Here is an 18282-nt window from a genome sequence, read left to right as displayed (position 1 = left end):
GGCACGGCACGGCACGGCCCGCCCCGTCCGGGGCCGCCCCCGAGGCGGGGAAAGCGCCAGCGATCCCCTTCGTACAAAATTTATTGAGCGGAAAAACGGGGAAAAACAACAACGCGCGGGGTGAGGCGGGGGGTGGGGCGAGCGGGAGTGGGGGGAAAACACACGAACACGCTGTTGAATATCAACAGTGCTAAGAGGGGCGCGGGCAGGGTTAGGCGTAGAGATCCTCGCGGTCGGCGGAGTAAACCTCCCCCTCCTGCAGCAGCGCGAAGTTGAGGAAGTGAGAGGGGCGATGGACCTCGTGGTAAAACTCCTTGGGGTTGGCGAGCTGCAGCTCGTATTTCATGTTGGGGTCGTGGCGGACACCTGGAAAAAGAGGCAGCGTCAGGCACATGAACACCCCTGCTGCCTCCTTTATCCTTCAGGAGCCTGGCAAAGCCCTCCAACCTTCTACGACCATTTCCACGCCAGGAGAGAGTTTTAAACCCACACAATCATCCCTCTTAGGGTTCCTCCCCTTGGGATTTACAGTCCTTTCATGCTGAGTGTTCTGTCACTCTCATTTCCTGACCCCTTCTCCAGCTGCCCATGGTGTTCGTGATACCAGGATCTCCCTACTGGGAACAGCTTCTCTCTTGCATTTTCCATTATCTCTCCTGCCTGACAGGGATTAATTATTCAGTGGCGACAGACCATGCACTACAATCCAGGCAGACATGGGATCTATCTGAACTCTCTAGCCACAAAAAAAAGTCATTGAACTGACATCCCAGTGCTGGTACTAAGGAAAGTTCAGGGCACAGTGCTGGTGTCCCTGCCAGTCACTTTGAGGAAGCTTTGGGGTGGAAAAGGAGCTATTCCCTCCTCCCCAAACTCCTCACACTGCCTTCTTTCCCCTCCCCTCCCCAGGCCAGCTCACCCATGAAGTTGTAGTTCCAGGAGCCCTGTGCTGGGACCATGAAGAAGCCGAGGAAGCGGTCGGACAGCAGCATCTGCACCCTCTCGTAGTGGGAGGGGAGGTAACCCTTGGGATTGTTCCCTTTGTCCGTGTTCTGCCGGCCCCACTCGTAGCCGCTCGGGGTCAGTTTGTAGGCGGTCAACGTGCAGGAGCCAGGGGTGAAACTGAAAAGGAGAAGACATGAGGCAAAGTCAGACTCACCTGGGACAGAGGAGGGAAAGCAGCAATGAGAGAACACTCCCTTTCTGCTGATTTTGAGTTTCCCCAGCTCTGCAAGCAACACCCCCTCAGAGGGGCACCAGAAGCCCCTCACCTGCAGGTGATGATGATGGTCTTCTCCCCATCCCAGGAGGGGTTGTCAGCCATGACCTTGGCATGGGTGGTGACATCCTGCGGTGAGAGCTGAGGGGACTCGTTTGGTTGGGTGTGAATCCATCCCAGAGGTTCCATTTCCTGACAAAATGAGAGTGGTTTAGAGAAAAATCAAAACCGTTTAAAATGAGACCACTTCAAGGCCTGGCAAAAAGGACACTGAGATCACAGGATCTCAATCTTTGGCTTCAGACTGAGCCCTTTCAGTCCTACAACTACCAAAGACCAAGGGAAGCTGCTCCACGACCTCAGGTCCTTGTTACTGAGCTTCCAGCCACGCTGTAAGCTGAGCTGTAACTCACCTTGAGATACTCGTGCTGTGGCAGCTGCCCTGGGAGGTGCACGGTCTGGTGTGTCCCCCACTGCGGCACCATCACAATGCACCGGATCTCCTTCACCTGGGGGTTGTCTGGAGGGCTCACTCCATACAGGTAACCTGCAATCTGGAACACACACACCTGCCTTAGAGATCTCTGTGTAACTGAGAGTGGGAACTCCTTAATTCCTGAGGAGAGCATCGGAGGGATTCCCGTGGACAAACCACAGCAGGTTCCAGCCCTTCGCCAGGAGTTCTCCCCTGCACGCTCACCTGGGCCCGCAGGTCTGAGATGCAGATGAACTTCTTCAACACATTTTTGGGGAGAATGTAGGTGTAACCCGTCTCCTTTATGTCATCCGATGAGACGTAGATGTGGTTCGTCCGCAGGTGGAGGTTGGCAGCGGAAATTGCTCTGTGAGGAGGAGACCGCGATCAGAGGGGGCACAGATCCTCCCTGAGCATCCCAACCCTTTCCACCACCCCTGCCTGCCCTCCTACCTGACCCTCCACTCAGTCTTGGAGGAGAAGGTTTGGGTTTCGTAGTTGCTGGTGGTGGAGGTGATGATTTCATCGCCGTGTTTGTTCACCGTGCGGGTCTGCGTGGCCGTCAGCTGCGACTGCTCCTTGGTTTGCTTCTCGATTTCTGCAATCTGCTGCCTCTGCTGAGACGGGGCAGAGATCTCCATGCCCAGGATGATGTCTCGGATCTCTGACTGCGTCAGGGATGCGACGTTCACGCTGGAAGAGAAAATTCACCCCAGTCAGGCATTTCAAAATACATTCTGGTGCCTTCTCACCTTCAGGCACAAGCTCAGAACACCCACTATGAAAAATTAAACACAACTTTATAAATGAAAGAAGGGCCATGATCACATGATGCTCAGATCAAAGATTTGGTGCAGACATTTTTATCTGTCTTACCAGACAGTTATTAATAATAACCAGATCTCCCTACAAAGCTGAGAGTGCACTGACAAAAGCCCTTGGCCACAGCCTTTAGGGCAGCAGGAAGGAAAGGCTGACAGGATCATGGCTCACTTGTTCTTCTTGCCATAGTCAGCAAGGATGAGATCCTTCAGCTGCACCTCCACCTTGATCCACTCCTCATCAGTCAGGGTTGGCCAGATGTGGTGAGGCTCAGTGATGGTTGTCTTGTCTGGCTTCAGGATAACTTTGGCTCGATCGTTATTCACGTGCAGCGCCCGGAGAATCAGGATCAGACGGGAGAATGCCTTGGAGATGAAAAAAAGATGAGGTTAAAAAGAAGAAAATTAAATATACAAGGCCCTGGTACATCATTCCTCTGTTTGACCACATGGGAAGTGCCATGGAAATCCATCTAAAGGAAAATCCAGGCAGATTCAGTCCAAACAAATCATCAGGGATATCGGAGGCCTTGGTTCCTGCCTCATTTATCTGCAGCAAAGCAAAATGTAGAAGACACATCTGTGCTTACTGTGTAGGAAGAGATGGTTTTCAGCCAGTCATCGTAGAGATTGAAGAGAACCATCTGGGGTTCAGTGGCCTTGAGGATGAGATCACCAAACTTCTCCACTTTCAGACAGGCCTGGAAGGGTAGCTGCAGCTCCGAGCCTTTGATCACAATATTGGGGAAATCCAGCAAGTGCACCTGGAGTTTATCAAGAGGAATTAGCTCACAGCTACTGCAGACACCACAGGCCACAGAACTGTCCTGTTAGGTCCCACAGATTTTACACGTGCTCGCAGAGCTGCGTCCTTACCTCGAGTGGGTCCAGCATGCCCTTCCGTGTCACGATGATCTGCTTCGGCTGCTCCTCCACGGGAAGGGATCGGATCAAGGCAGCCACTTCTTCAGCAGTCTTCCACTTGGCCAGCTACAGAAAGAGAGCAGGGTTAGAGAAATATCCCCCTGCTCTCCAGCAGCGTCTCCACGTCCCTGGGAACCAGAGGGACGCAAGCCAAATCCTAAAAATACAACTGGAATTTGTGGTTTGTTCCAGATCAGCGGCAAGGCCCAGCATTTCCTCCTTACTGATCACAGAGGGCAGCTCCCATTCCTGGAGCTCAGTAACAATCAGCTGGCTACTCCACCTCCCTGGATTTGCCACCCCAGTTTTCTGACGGCACTGGATGTACAGCCAAGTGCAGAGTGATTTGTGTAACAAGGAGCACAGCACTGTTCCTCGAGCTCTGCCTGATGATGTGGGGTTTTTATACCTCAGAGCCTCCAAATCCTTGCAGCAGCAATGCCTGTGCTCTTCCACTTTTATATCCCATGCTCCTGCCTGACCACTAGAAGTTTGGAGCTCCAAACTCATTAAGAGGCAGGAAAATGAAGATCTCTGTGATGTTTTCTGCTCAAAGGAGTGTCCCAAGCAGTCAGAGCCCACCCCCAGGTCACCCCCAGGCCCCACCTGTCCCAGACGCTTCTGTCCTGCCCACACAGATGTGTGGATGATCTTCAGGAAGAGCTGTCCAGTTCTGGGATTGAAGATGAAGATGGCTCCGTTGATGGGTTTTGTGGTCAAATTCCCTTCAAAAGTCTGAGGAAAACAAGTGAGAGTGAGAAGTTCAGGGAGATAAATGGAACCCACCCACACCTCTACACACAAGCCAACACTCTGTGTCCTTTGAGGAGCTGTGTGGGAAATATAAGAGCTGCTCTGTGCACACTGCAAAAATCTGGGTCCACGTGTTGACACCCCGATTTCCATCATGCGTGGAAACCTCCACCCCCTTCAGTCCTTTCCCTGAGACCCCCCTGTGGCCTCACCTTGTGGATGGTGACTCTGTAGACGTTGGTGTCATCCACAAACCAGATGATCTGGTTGGAGAAGAGCTCCCCATAGTTCTGGGAGGACAGGTAGGGCTCCGTGGGCTCCGAGGAGTAGAGCTGCAGCCCTTTGCGGATTCGTTCCCTCAGCACATACAGGGCAGGGTTTGCTTTCATGATTTTGGCCATGGCCTGCTGGATCAGAGGTTTGCTCCCGGGGAACCAGTTCCCATAAGCACTGGAGAAGGAAACAAACAGAAGTTGTTACCATTAGACCTGAAGAGGGAACAGCCCCACTTTCCATGCAGCAGCCAGGCCCTTTTCTACCTGCTGAAAATACAATTTGTGCTGCAAATTTTTGTCGTGTCCCTGGGAGCTGGTCACTGATGGCTTTTCCCTACACACCCTGAGTGGGAAGCCACAGCACACACATGCAGCAGTCCCAGAAAAGCTGCACCTTCTCTAACAAACACACTGCAGAGCTGATTTCTGACTTTCCCCTTAGTTTCCACTGAGAAATAGCTGCCCCCACTTGCAGGGACTTTGAAACAAGGCCTGTCCTTCAGCTCCAACAACAGTCTGACAGAAATATCCTAAGAAACAAATTATTAATGAACTGGGGGAACTGAACCACGACTATTGAGCAAAACTGGGCAACCTGAGATGCTTTATCCCACTCAGTGCACATCTCCAGCTCCAGCCTGGAATACAACCCAGCCTGGAGACGCGCTGAGACGATACCCACAAACTACCAATGCCAACCCTGGAAATGAAACCACAGAAGGTGCAGCTCTCACCTGTGCAAGTTGTAGGCCAGATCAATAGCAATGAGCACCCCAGTGGGAGAGGGGTAGATGCTCATGTTGTCCGTGGTGTAGTCCAGGAACTTGGCCCTCGCGTAGCGCTCGATGTCGTGCGAGTCGTAGTCGCCCCAGCGCAGCTGGATGTCAATCCAGTACTTCTGGGTGGTGGTGCTGTCCATCACATCCCTGAGGAGAAAGTAAGCCACAAGTTCATCTTGCACAAAACTCTCCTGCAGCGTCACCAAGCACGGACACTGCAGCCAGCTCACATCCACAGTCCACCCTGAAAAGGGACTCTGCTGCTCTCAGCACACAGCAGCGAGTGCAGAGGCTGCTGGAAGGTTTAAAGAAAGCAGCACTGAGTCCACTGCTGTGCAGTCACGAGGGTCATCTGCCCCAGGGACTGTCTGGTGAGGATTCAGTGAGAATTCACCCCACATTCCGGCCCTGGGCCAGCACAGCTTTGTGGGGCTTCCAGAAGAACCTTCAAGAGCTCAGGGAAAAGTTCACCCAGAGGAGAGAACAGGAGCAAGGGCAGTGTTGGTGTTTTGCAGAAGGCGGTGCCAGGAGGTGCTGCAACCACCTACCCAAACCAGCCCTGTGCTGTGCTGGACACGACCTCCAGTGTCCCCCGGATGCCCAAGAGGCTCTGGATGCCAGGCTCAGCACCTCTGCTCTGCAGGGACACTGAGGAGAGGGAAAAGGGAAACTCACTTGGAATCTGCCAGCAAGGATGGACGTGACACATTCCACTTGTAGGAAGCAAAGAGGAGGATATCTGCACATGAGGAATTCATCTTGTAGGACTTCCTGGGATGGATTGTCTCTTTCTGCACTGTCTCAATCTCCAGAGCATCCAGCTCTTGATCAAAGACCTGGAAAAGGCAGTCACAGATGAGGTGTGTTCAAGCAACCCAGATAAGGAATCTCTCCTCAACACTGGGGCAGGCAGGAAAATCCCATTTTCCATTTCTTCCCTTTCTCTGCCAAATTGCTGGAGGAAGACTGCTCCTGCTCCAAAAGGGCACAGAAACAAACCAAGCCAACACTGCTCACCTGACACAAGTCCATGACAATGCTCTCGTGGATCTTCTGCCACAAGTGAGCTCGGAAAATCTGGATGAGGGAAATCTTCAGCGTGGGGATTTTGCCGTGCATGAAGATCCCTGTCAAATCCAGCTGCACCTGGAACCCAACATACACCTGCAAAGGAGAAGCAGCTGTGAGAACACACAACAGCACAACTGAGGAAATTTTAAAAACGGAGCATCTTCTGTTAAAGAGATTTAGTACCTCTCTAAGAGATGTTCTGAGAAATAATTGGATCAATTAACTGCTCTCATTTCAGCGGAAGAGTGATGTCTGCCCCTAGAGGGGCAAACACCAGGTACTTACATTGGCTCTGTTAATGGTAGGAGACCACCAGAGAGTGAATCTTCTGTTTGGAATTTGGTTCAAACCCGATCTCTGGGCATTTGTCAGCTTCTTCCACTTCATGGACTCCTCAAAGCCACTGGCCTTCTCCCTAGACAGGGCAGACCATCAACTGCATCAGATTCAACTGAACGAGATGCCCCTCATCTCTGCTGCCGTGTGTCCCTTGTAACAGAGACAGGGATCAGCCACGAGCTGGGAGGGTTGTTTCATGCCAAGAAATTTCCATGGATTAGCAAGAAGTTCAGCTGCAGCCCCCTCCCGGGTGCCCTCAGAACTGAACTACACAACTGAAAACCAGCAGAAACTCAACACAGCCTGCAGGGCCCACATCAAAGTTCCTCTTACCAGAAGAGACCCTCCCACGTGGGGAAGTAGGTGCCCTTGAAGAGCGTGTGCTCCAGGATCCCTTCCACCCCGCCCAGAGCCTGGATCATGTCCGTGCGGTAATTGTTCAGGTTCCAGAGTTTGCCATCGTGGCGTTGGTGTGTCCACCAGAACGGGTTCTGCTTCAGCACCTGGAGACAACAGCGAGCAGATCACTCAGCTGGCTGCACTCCTTGTAGGAACCAACACCATGATGATGGTCAGTGAACAGGTAAAAAACCTCATGGCCTCAGTGCTGGGGGACACAGCTCATCTACAACACGAGTTCTGTCAGTTCTACTGCACAATTCACACTGGGTACAACCCCAGGAGAGATTTTCATCTTTCAGGGATTGGCCTTTTACAGAGCTGTCATTAAAGGCTTAAAACAACAAACTATTCCATTAAAACGTAATAATCTGGAATGCTTGTTTTGGGATAATTATTTTTCTCTCTCCAGAACCGATTCTGAAATATGTAGTGTGTTTATTGTGGTTTTCTCTGAAACACTGCAATCTATCCCAATGTTTCAAAAGTGGATAGCTACAAATTCTGGAACATTTGGTTCCAAACAGCCTCTACCAGTCCCAACACAAGGCTGTAAATTCTTTCTGCAGCAGAGAGACAGGAGTGCACCTGCACCAATGCAAGGTAAAAGGACTTTGTGTGGAACAGGTATCTGAACTCCATATTCAGGTGAAGAGAAACTCCCTGTCCATACCTGGTACTGTTTGAAGTCAGTCCTGACTCTCCATCCTTTATCATAAGCCAGAGTGTGCCTGTCCTTCTGGAAAAGGGTGTTAATGCGAGGAATTCCCCTGTCCCACGAGTCCTCCAGATCCTCCAGCGTCAGACGCCTGAAGAAAAAAAATCCCCACACTCTGTTACCTCTCAAATTACAGCAATGCATTACTGAGTAGCTCAGCTAATGAGATCACACAAGTGACACACAAGTGACACAGAGCTCTGGCAGGGGACACTAAAATGCCAAACCTCCTCCAGAGGTAAGGGAACAGCACTGCAGGTACCACAGGGCCAGCAAGGTCTCCAAAATCCCCAGAGAGCATAAATCTTCCCACTGCTGCCCGTCCTCGCACACAGGGACACACACCTGTTCTGGGCTATAGCCTCCTGTCGTTTCAGGGCGTACTCTGCCCACACCCTCTGAGAGTCAATGAATTCACTCTCCCATGGCTGGATGTAGCGATACAGATTTGGGATGAGCTGGTCCTCCTCGTGACTCATTCCCGAGCGGAAGTGAGTGATGCCAACATCCGTCTGCTTGGACCACCTGGAGCAAGGAGACAGGAATGAGACAGCAGGAACTGGGACTTCCCTGATCACTGCCATGAGCTGCTGTAAAGGCAACACAGCTCTGTACCATGGCATGGTTTAGCACTCTTGGAATATTTTTAGGGGAAAGAGCACCTAAGAGAACACTCAAGTCGTGTAGGAGTTAGAACAGCACAACTCACCTCAGGTCAGACTGAGGGATGAGAACGTGGCCCATGGAGAGCATGCCCAGCCCCCCCAGCTCCTTAGGGGTGTAGAACACCACAGGAGGAAAACGGCTGGGCATTTTGGAGTTCAGGCCAATCTTGATCCGAGTCTGGATTTTATTCTCGCACTTCACCAGCAAATCAAGCAGCTCCTGAGTATTTACAACAGCTTCCCGGAAATAAGTCATCAAGCCAATCAGAGCTGTGTTCCATTTATTGACAATCTAGAAAGGAAAGAAAGGATCAGCTCCTGGCTCATTCCCCAGGAATCTGCAGAAAGCTGTCACAGATCTCCCTCCCCCCCTTACCTTAGTGAAGGTCGTGGAGCCAGAGGCCATGAGGATCTGCCTCACTCTGTTGTGAAACCTCTGCATAGACTCATCATCCACACGCAGGAAGCACTGAGCCGTGCGCTCCTTGGTGACCTAGAGAGCGCAGAGACCCATCAGCTCCCTCCTGGGAGCCCCTCTCCAAGAGATGGAAATCCCACCCAGGGACCGCTCCGCCAGCCCACCTCGTTCTGCAGGTTCCAGACGCCGTCCTTGTGGGTGAACTCCTCGTAGCTGGTGCGGCACTTGGGCAGGATGCGGCACTCGAAGCCGCACATGTTGAACAGCAGGTTGGGGTTGTCCTTGCTGTACACGGACACGAAGCTGTTCTCCCACTGCACCGTGGTCACCGAGCGGGGCAAGCGGTTCTTGATATCCCAGAACACAGCGCGGCCGCTGGAAAAGAGCGCGCGCACGGTGACACCTCACCATCTGCCCAAGTAACAACTGGGCAGCTTCACAGAGCTCCCCTCATTTTTTCAGCATTTCAGCACAGGCTTCTCACATCTCGTCCTGAGCACCTATCAGCCTCCAGCAGCTCTTTATCACTGATTTTCCCCTTTTTCCTAGCACTTCTCTGGCAGCTGCGGCACTTACAGGTTCACGTCGTGCTTCATGAGGCGCATCCGAGCATCCCGGGGCCAGCACTTCTTGTTGTTGTAGCCCACGATGTTCTCGTTGTTGGGGTCTGGGTGCTCAGTCAGGTACCGCTGGATCAGGTCTCTTGCCTCGTCAGCTGTAAACCTGGAAATGCACAGAAAAGGGTCTGGAATTACATGGTTGACTTATCAACGCTGGTCTGGGCAGAAAGATAAGGATTTGATCAGGAAAAGCTGTTTGTCAGCCTGTTTGAAGGTAACTATCCCATTTTTGTGTCCTCCCAATGAAAGGGGGAATTTTATTAGCACGGAGCAACTCAGGGCTTGGGTTATCCTTCCATGAAGAGACTTACTTTACCAGTCTCTAATTTACCAAACCCCTAATAATGTTTTATTTCCTTTGTGTTTCTTGACATTTGTTGTGTTTCTATTGGTCCAGCGAAGCTGCAGAAAAGCAAACTGAGACAGCAAGAGGAGGCACGTGGGCATCCAGTTATCCAGGGAAGTCTGACAATTCAAATATTCCTGCTCTTCAGCAGCAAAGGGAACGAAAGCCAGGAGCAGCAGCACGCTAACTCTCCCTTTCCTTCGTGTTCAGCTGAGGAAAGCAGAGATCTCACCTGAAGAAGATGTGGATCCTGTCGATGTATCTGCAGAAGAGGCGAATGGGGTGTGCCACCTCCGTGGCAATGTCCTGGAAGCTGAGGAAGTCGTTTGGCATCTGGGGAGGCCCGGCCATCTCACTGGCCCGGTGCAGGCCCAGCACCAGCAGGTCCATCACAAGCCCATAGTACTGGACTATGAAGGAAGCAAACTGCAGCCCACGAATAATCCCGTAGGAGTTTGTGTGGTTCATGTCCTGAGGAGACGAAGGGGAACTGTGAGAAAACACATCCCAACACATCAGAACCCTTTCACCTGAGCAGGTTTTCCTCAGCAGGACCCAGATGGGGTTTTTTACTCCCTCATCACTTTTCTTTGGCAAGTCTTGTGTTCCTCCTTTGCCACAGGTCCAAAACCTCCTCCCTGCTGGGCCCCTTTTCCCACAAACCCCCTTTCCTGACAACAACCCTCACCTTGTAGTTGATCACCACGTTGTTCTTGGCTGTCATGTAGTCAGCAATGTTGTGATCAACGATGAGACGCAGCAGCCTGTTGAGCAAGGTCAGGTCAATCTTCTCGTACATCTTCTCAAACCGAGATTCCAGCATCACGTTGCATTCCCCTTCGCTGGTTTCCCAAACATCCTGCAGGTTGTTAATGCCTGAGGGAACAAACAACTTTGTGTCATCTGACACATCAGAGCACAGAAGCAGCCACTGGGCACAGGAACTCAACGTTAAGTCCTGCAATGCCTGATTTTTCAGGCTCTGGATCTTCCAGTCTATCCAGAAATGGGAGGAAAACTATGTAATCAACCATAAATGCTGCGCAAGTCGTCCTCCTCCAGTATATACATATCATATGCATAAACCTACAAAATCCATCTCTGATTTTAATTATTAACTGCAAATTGCAAAACCAAAATCCAGCTCCTAAGGGGACTTGTAGGACATAAGTTCCCCCATAGGAAAAATCATTTGTGCACGGAATCCAAGAGGCCCACTGACCTTGGCACCACTTGTACACCAGCAGTGGGGGCGGTTCAGTGTCAGCAGGTTTGATCCAAGGAGGGAAGAGCCTTCGCTTATCAGCCTCATACCACAAGTACTGATCCAGATAAGCATCTGTGATCTTCTCCAGGGGCTCAACATCATAAACAGGGACCAAGTGGCTGTAGAGATCCATGAACTCAATTCCCACCTTAAAAAAAAGAAAAAAAAGGGGGAAAAACTGAAGCTGGTAGTTGAGAGGACACACAAAGTTTTTGTGCCATTCAGCTTCTGGATGCAACATTAACATGGCTGGGCTTTCACCCACCTCCTTGAAGGCTCTCTGAGTCAACAGATGTCGCTTGATTCTGGACAGAGCTTCGTGGGGATTATCATAAGCCTGCTCAATCAGGCCCAGCTCCTCTCTCTGTGATTGATTCAGGCGTGACTTCACACTGAAAACGAGGGAGAACAGCTCAGCATCTGCACATGAACAGCCTAATGGCCACTGCATTAAACTGATGAATGATAATGTTCAGCCTGTAAATCCTCCCGATCCACATCCCCACACTTACAAGCGTGGCAGTGGTTTTGCCCAAGTGGCAGAGTCAGTAAGAACTCCCAGATAAATTGGCAGTACCAAAACCAACAGCTTTACCAGTCCACCAGGGTAAACTGTACACCATACTTCACCACAGGAATAATGGATAACAAAACAGAAGTACCCCCTGAAGATCAAGATAATTTCCCACCACTTACCTGTAAGCTTCCTTCAGCCTCTCCAGGGCTAAGATCAGCAGCTTGGTGTCATGCTTGTAGGACAGTGGAGGGAAGGGAATGGGGGAGAACCTCCTGCTCTCCAGCCAGTGCACTGTGGTTGTGTACACAGCAACGGCCTCTTCCGCAGTGATGTAAGGCCCGTCCTGCAAAACCACACCACCAGAATGAATCAGTGAAGGCTTCCCTACAAAAACAGCATCAATTTGGGCAATTTCAGGGAGGACAGAAGTACCTTCAGGTAATTATGCTGCCGTTCCTGCTCAGCTTTCAGGTAGAGTCTGGTCAGCCTGCCCAGGTTCTTTTTACAGACGGTTTTGTCGACGGTGGCTCCGCGGCGGATCCGCTCCCGGTTGTAGTGAGCCGTGTTTGTCCACCAGTCAGCTTTGGCCTTCACGTACCTCAGGATCATGTTCTCAATAGGAGTTGGCAGCCCTGGCACCTGGGGAGGCACAGGAACTTGAGGGAAGCAGAAGTGTGAGCCTCCTAAGAGCAGCTCCACTTGGGCGACGTTAGAATTGAACCCAAAGGCCGAGAGAGAGATTTACCTTCCAGGGAATATTGGCCTTCCAGCAGCGCCAAGCCTCGCTCAGGTGCTGCAGGATGGTTCTGGCTTTGTTCTGCTTGATCCCTTCTGGCATCATGTCCAGGATGTCGTGCATCACAGCTGCCCTGAGCTCCAGGTCAAAGTGAGACTCCACGCGCTGCTTCGTGACAGTCTTTGCGACACCCTTGGAGTGACGGCCTGGAAAAAGCAAAGTCCTTCAGGAATTCTGACACCACAGCGTCAGTGATTCTCCTTCCTGATTCAGGAGGGCATGGAGGTGCAGGATGTCTGGAGTAGATGATTAAGTGGCTATGGAGCAGGAAACCCCAGCTCCATTTAGAATCTGTTCTGCGGGCACAGATCTTGGAAGAGCTCTAAGCTGGTCAATGGAGCATGGATAAAGACCACCAGTGTGAACAGAAAACTGGCTGGCAAGCAAAGAGCATTAATCTTTACCACACACTCCTCCCATGGGCAGGATTTACAGGGTGCTGACCTTCAAACTGCCTGGCCAGCAGATTCCCCAGCCAGCGTTCCAGCAGCGGGGTGATGCCTCTCATGAAGAACAGCCACACTCTCCAGCCTGGAGCCCAGAAACCACAGCCAGGACCTTTGCCCACGGGCCCCTGGAAAGAACAGGGACATGGTAAGAGCAGGTCATTTATTGACGTTCCAGAATCCCTCCCTTGTTCCTCAGTATACATGGGATCAGTATCACGTGGAAAGGTGGAACTTACTGTGTTAAACCTGTAATAGATGAGATGTTTCAGGTCCTTGCACATTCGAATTTGCCTCATCAGTTTGTATTTGTAGCGGTACATCCCCGTGAGCTGACCCACATGGGCAAAGATGTACTGCAGGCCATCTGCCAGCTGAGACACAGAACACAGTCAGGGATAACAATCAACACCTCAGACATCACCTCCAGCAGCCAGGTTTACTGGACAGAGTGTATCAGGCCCCACAAACCTCCTAATGCTGGCTCAGACAATGATTAATTCTTATAAATTAATATAAAAACAAAATTTCAAACAATGCTGTGTATTTTCATTGTTTCCCCTCTTCTCCGTAACTCTGCAACATTCAGCCACTTTGTGCATCCCACAGAAGCTATTTCCCATATAAAATACTCCAGCTCTCCTCCCAACTTCCTCTCGCCACATTTCAAAACAAAAAACCCCCAAACGCCCACCTGAAACGCATCCACATTTCCCAGTCTGTACTGGACGTGGCTGTCCACCACCAGCTTGGTCAGCCGCAGGACCTCTCGGCACAGATGGAAAGCGTTCCCAAAACGGGATTTCTTTCTTTCCTGGATAAAACAAAATATTCAGAATTTATGTAACAACATCACAGAAGCGTAAAACAACTCCAATGCGGTCAACAAATGAAGCACTGTGGCCTCTCTTTCCTCACTGGCTACACAACGACCTTCAGGTAAACTCTGCTCTTGTGTACAACAGCACGTGGACTGATACCTTCGTGGTGAGGGTCTTCACAGGCTTCAGGTTGAAGTTGTAATCCAGGTGAAGGTAATTCAGGTTCTTTCTGTGGATCAGCAGGTTCAGCATGTTGTAGCCCTGGCGACAAACTTGCAGGCCAACTTCCACCCAGTCCAGCTTGGTCGACTGGAAAAACTTGGTAGCCTTGAAAGAGCGGAACAGGTACCTGGAGAGAGCAGAGACCACAGTCAGCTCAGTCCCCTAGAGAGATCAGCAGCTCCCCTCCGAACAGAGCCCACTCACCTCTTTTTCTGGGCCTTGGGAGGTCTGTGTTTGAGTGCATTCAGCACGTAGTATTTCAGGAGCTTCTGGTAGGAGACTCTCACCTTGACTGGCTGTCCTGCTGGGCAGTGCTCACGGTACCTGTGGATAAATCACACTCCAAAGCTTCAGCTAACTCACATTCCTTAGAGAGAAGTCTCTAGAAACTCTGCTAAAAGCTGTAAAAACCAGTCACGGTGAAGTCCTTATTTCATTTTCGCTGTAACAAGGCAATGATGTCACGATCACTACAGCCCTTCCCCCAGGACAGAACTCACCAGTTCTTGACCAGCGGGATGTCAAGAGCTCTCCGGGTCCTGCCAGACCTCAGATTGAAGGGTCGTGGGGCCCACAGCAAGGCAATGCCATTGGCTGTGTTATCAGTGTAGAGAGGAGTATCCTTCAGGAAAGGCTCCACAAACTCTGGCAACTCAAACTCCTCATCGTCATCAGGAAGCGGTTCCTGGCTCTGAAACACACAAGCACCACACAAGGTCTTTCCTGGTTGCTTCAGCTCAGTTTCTGAGTTAGGCAAGTTAAAAAAAAACCACCTCTCTGCTCTCATGGAAGAAGTGTGGCTCTGCTGAGCATGAGCAAAGAGCACTCAACAAGGCAAGCTGTGGCTACCAGACCCTGAGTTAGGTGTTATGGAGGTAACTTCAGGGAGATGTCAGCTCCATGAATACACCGAGGGCAACCAGAAAGAGAAATCATCTGTCAGAAGTCTCCAACGCCATTAATTAAACATTGGGTTTTACCCTCCAGAAACCAAAGGAGACAACTTTGTGCAACTCCAGTAGAAGACTAAAATGACAACTCTGGCTTTTTTTTGTCAAAGGGCTGGTGCCTTCTCCTGAAATATCAATGTTTGTGTGCTGCAATCAGAAGCAAGGCACCAAACCCCCCTACTTCCACACAGAGGGTTTATCACAGTAAACCCAGTGACTCACCTTGACAGAATGTCTGTGTGAAATGGGGTTGATCAGAGGATCGAAGTAAAAAGCTGGGAGGTCAGGATCTTCTGTTTTAATGAAAACAACGTTTGGAGTATGATACCTGCAACAAAAAGCAGGCATTAGAGCCTCTGACAGCCTTTCCCTCCTCTCCAGGCTCTGGAGGCTGCTGCACTTACCAGGTGAGGTGGACGTGGTGTGGCAGGTTGTTGTACAGGTAGGGAAAAGCAATTTTGTACTCTGTCCTGATGGGCTGCCTGATGATGATTTTGTTGATGTCATTAAATTCATTCCAGTCCTCATCCCTTAAAATGAGACAAGAAATCGTCATGCAGGCATTCAGGGTGAGAGAGACAAACACCTGTGACCGAAAACATGAAAAACATGCTACCAGCCCTTTCCTAGATAACCACCTATCTCGCTCTCTCCCAAACACTTACTGAAGATTGATGTCTCTGACAAGGGGCTCAAACTTGGGCCCTCCAGGAATGGCCATGTTCAGCGCCTTGGAGGTGAAGAACGCTTTCAGGTCAAACAGATAGAAGTAGTTGTCATCCACCAGGTCGGTGAGCAGCTGGTTGGCCAGGCGGTACAGGGTGGACATCATGGGCAGGGTGAACTGCCAGCGCTGGTACGTGGAGCCGTTGACGTACCTGGGAAAGCAGAGCATGGACGCTCCAGACACAGCCACAGCACAACCAAGGCACCAGAATAACCCAACACCTTTTGTCCACCCCTGGTTCATCAAGGACAAGTAACACGTGGGTGTCTCTAGGCTGAAGAAAAGGTTTCAGCACTGTTAAAGACCACTCTGGACTCCTCCTGCCTGGAAAATGCTGCTCCAGCTGCTCTTCTCTGTCTGACACAGAACATCTGTGCACCTTTAGCAAATAATCAGTTTCAAATTCCAGCTAGACAATGCAGGCTGTCAGCTTGACAGCATGGTCAGAAACACCAGTTTTAGCAGGTGAGTGGGTAACAGGATAGAGGAGCCTTGCTGGATACTGAATCACAGAATCCCAGAATGGTCTGGGTTGGAAGGAACCTTACAGCTCGTCTTGTTCCAACCCTTCCAATATCCCAGGTGGCTCAGAGCCTCATCCAACCAGGCTTTGATCACCTCCAGGGATGGGGCAGCCACAGCTGCTCTGAGCAACCTGCAAGCAAAAGGTGCAGCTCTCCAACACTAAGGTTTTCCCAACAATTGAGGGAAGGTTTTTCTCTCCCCACCAACATCACACAAAGGTTAATTACTGCCCTGCACAGGCAATTCACGTATTGTCTGTCTTCCCCCTCTCCCAGTGAATTGTGCTACCACAGCCACGTACTTCCTGTTGTCCTTCAGAGGCTGGTGGTCATAGAACCAGTCCAGCACAGGGGCATCCTCCTCTGGATCCAGCTCCAGCTGAATGGCTTCCAGGGGCTCCACATCCAGGATGTTATCAGCGTAATCCAGAGGGGGTTCTTCATCATCGAACGGGGGGAATCTCATCCTCTTGAAGTGACGCCTGTCCCTCTTCTCCCGCCTCATCATAATCCACATGGAGCTGCAGGAAATCGGGGGAAGGTTAAAAATCAGGGGGATTTTATTTTAAAGGTTTTCCCCACCTGGATGAAGCAGAAGGCACCTACCCCCACTGGGCAATGTAGACGGGCTCGATGACCCAGGGGATCTCGTTGACAAAGGAGATGGCGCCGGTGATGTGGTACAGGACGGGAACGTCTCGGATCTGCTCCCAGGGCATGGGCATGTTCTCCAGGAGCTTCAGCACAGCATGGGGCATGTACTTCAGAGCACTGCAACCACAGACCAAGGAAAACCACGCTGGAGGGGATCTCAAGGACAGCCAACCACCTGCCACAAGCTAAACTACTTCACATTTTCCTTCCTGCGAGCTGCTCGTCCGACCCGTTCAAAAAGCAAATCCACGAATTTCCCACCCTACCTTTGTGCTATCAAAAGGTTTTCTAGTGATTTGGCTTTCAAGAACGTTGCAAACAAAACCTGAAGTTTTTGAGTGAGTTTCTGGAGCTTTTATGGGCAATGGTGAGTTACTGCAGCAGACCACGCCGTGCACTGACAGCTCTCTGCACCCACACAGCAAAGAAGCACTCAGGATACTTCTCAAACTCACAAAATACATTTCAGACCCTCCCCAGCTTCTTCTAAGACACTGTGTTACACAGGGCAATGTTTTTTCTCATAAATTCAAAGCAACAATTCCCTTTGCTGATGCCTTTTGCATTGACACCTCACAGCAATAGCCTGAGCTGCAACTGACACCGAAAGCCCTCTGGTGAAGGGCCTTTCCCTTCAACGATGCACTATCCAGGCTAATGTTTTTTCTCGAAAATTCACAGCAACAACTCCTTTTGCTGATCCTCTTCTGCACTGATACCTCAGGACATCCTCACCGAGCTACAAAGGACACGAAGAGTCCTCCGGAGAAGGATCTCTCCCTTCAACAACCCTCAAGGGAGCAGCGGCGGATGCACTGAGCTCCCCCTCTGTCACACACCGGGGATCCCTTACCCCAGGTAGACGCGCTTGTCGTGCCGGAATTTCCTATTGGTCATGTCGCCGTGGTCGCGGATGATCTTGCGGACATGCTCGGGGGGCATGTCCTCCTTCTGCGCGTCCACGAAGCCGAATTTCCTCTTCTCCGCATAGCGCTTGGCCTGCAGCTGCTGCCACTTGCGGGCTGCGGGGACACACAGGCGGCGGGTCAGGCCTCGTCCCCCGCGGAGGATCAGGGGTGCCGGGGCCGTACCCACCTTTCTCCTGCAGCTTCTCCTCGGACATGTAGTCGGGCAGCGGCGCCAGCGGGTTGGGCACCGGGGCGCAGCCGCCGCGGTACGGGAACACGGCGGCCATGGCGACGCACCTGCGGAGAGGGTGGCGAGGGGCTCAGGGCGAGGTACGGGACCACGACGAGGACGCCGCCGGTCGCTCCCCCGTCGCTCCCGCCCGCCCCGGGCCCACCGCTCCCTGCCGGCCCTCACCGGTAGCCACGACCACCGCGCTCCGCCACCACAATGGCGGCCCCGCGCCGCCGCCACCGCGCCTGCGAGACCCGGATGTAGGCGGGTCTCGCAGCAACGGCTATCTAATCAGCTTTCGGGAAACCCGACAGACAGCAGCACATCCTATCAGAGTGCGGGATGGGGCAGGGGCGGGACTGAGTGCGGAAGAGCGGAGGAAGTTGTGTCTGGCCC

At 51.6% G+C, this 18282-nt stretch overlaps 1 protein-coding gene across 1 annotated transcript; it reads right to left on the bottom strand.

The window, feature by feature from the left end:
* Positions 1 to 63: 63 nt before the first annotated feature.
* On the bottom strand, positions 64 to 18120 carry PRPF8 (pre-mRNA processing factor 8). The gene is made up of 43 exons (XM_040082262.2): positions 18070 to 18120; positions 17842 to 17951; positions 17600 to 17768; positions 16699 to 16863; positions 16395 to 16613; positions 15507 to 15719; positions 15246 to 15371; positions 15064 to 15169; positions 14392 to 14582; positions 14096 to 14215; positions 13829 to 14018; positions 13543 to 13662; positions 13088 to 13222; positions 12847 to 12976; positions 12352 to 12548; positions 12039 to 12245; positions 11786 to 11949; positions 11355 to 11481; positions 11045 to 11237; positions 10511 to 10698; positions 10055 to 10293; positions 9433 to 9579; positions 9021 to 9231; positions 8815 to 8931; positions 8483 to 8730; positions 8119 to 8298; positions 7729 to 7864; positions 6990 to 7159; positions 6603 to 6732; positions 6264 to 6410; positions 5922 to 6082; positions 5202 to 5393; positions 4405 to 4642; positions 4046 to 4174; positions 3392 to 3505; positions 3106 to 3279; positions 2688 to 2881; positions 2148 to 2387; positions 1920 to 2061; positions 1633 to 1773; positions 1272 to 1411; positions 920 to 1122; positions 64 to 366 (listed from the first exon to the last, which is right to left on the bottom strand). The coding sequence occupies exons 2-43, from the start codon at positions 17939 to 17941 to the stop codon at positions 212 to 214; spliced, it is 7008 nt and encodes a 2335-aa protein (XP_039938196.1). The 5' UTR covers positions 17942 to 17951; positions 18070 to 18120; the 3' UTR covers positions 64 to 211.
* Positions 18121 to 18282: the final 162 nt, after the last annotated feature.

This window comes from Hirundo rustica, chromosome 19 (genome assembly GCF_015227805.2).
Source record: "Hirundo rustica isolate bHirRus1 chromosome 19, bHirRus1.pri.v3, whole genome shotgun sequence".
Taxonomy (NCBI): Eukaryota; Metazoa; Chordata; class Aves; order Passeriformes; family Hirundinidae; genus Hirundo; species Hirundo rustica.
Note: the sequence above shows the minus strand (reverse complement) of the source record. Positions and strands in the feature narration are given on the sequence as shown.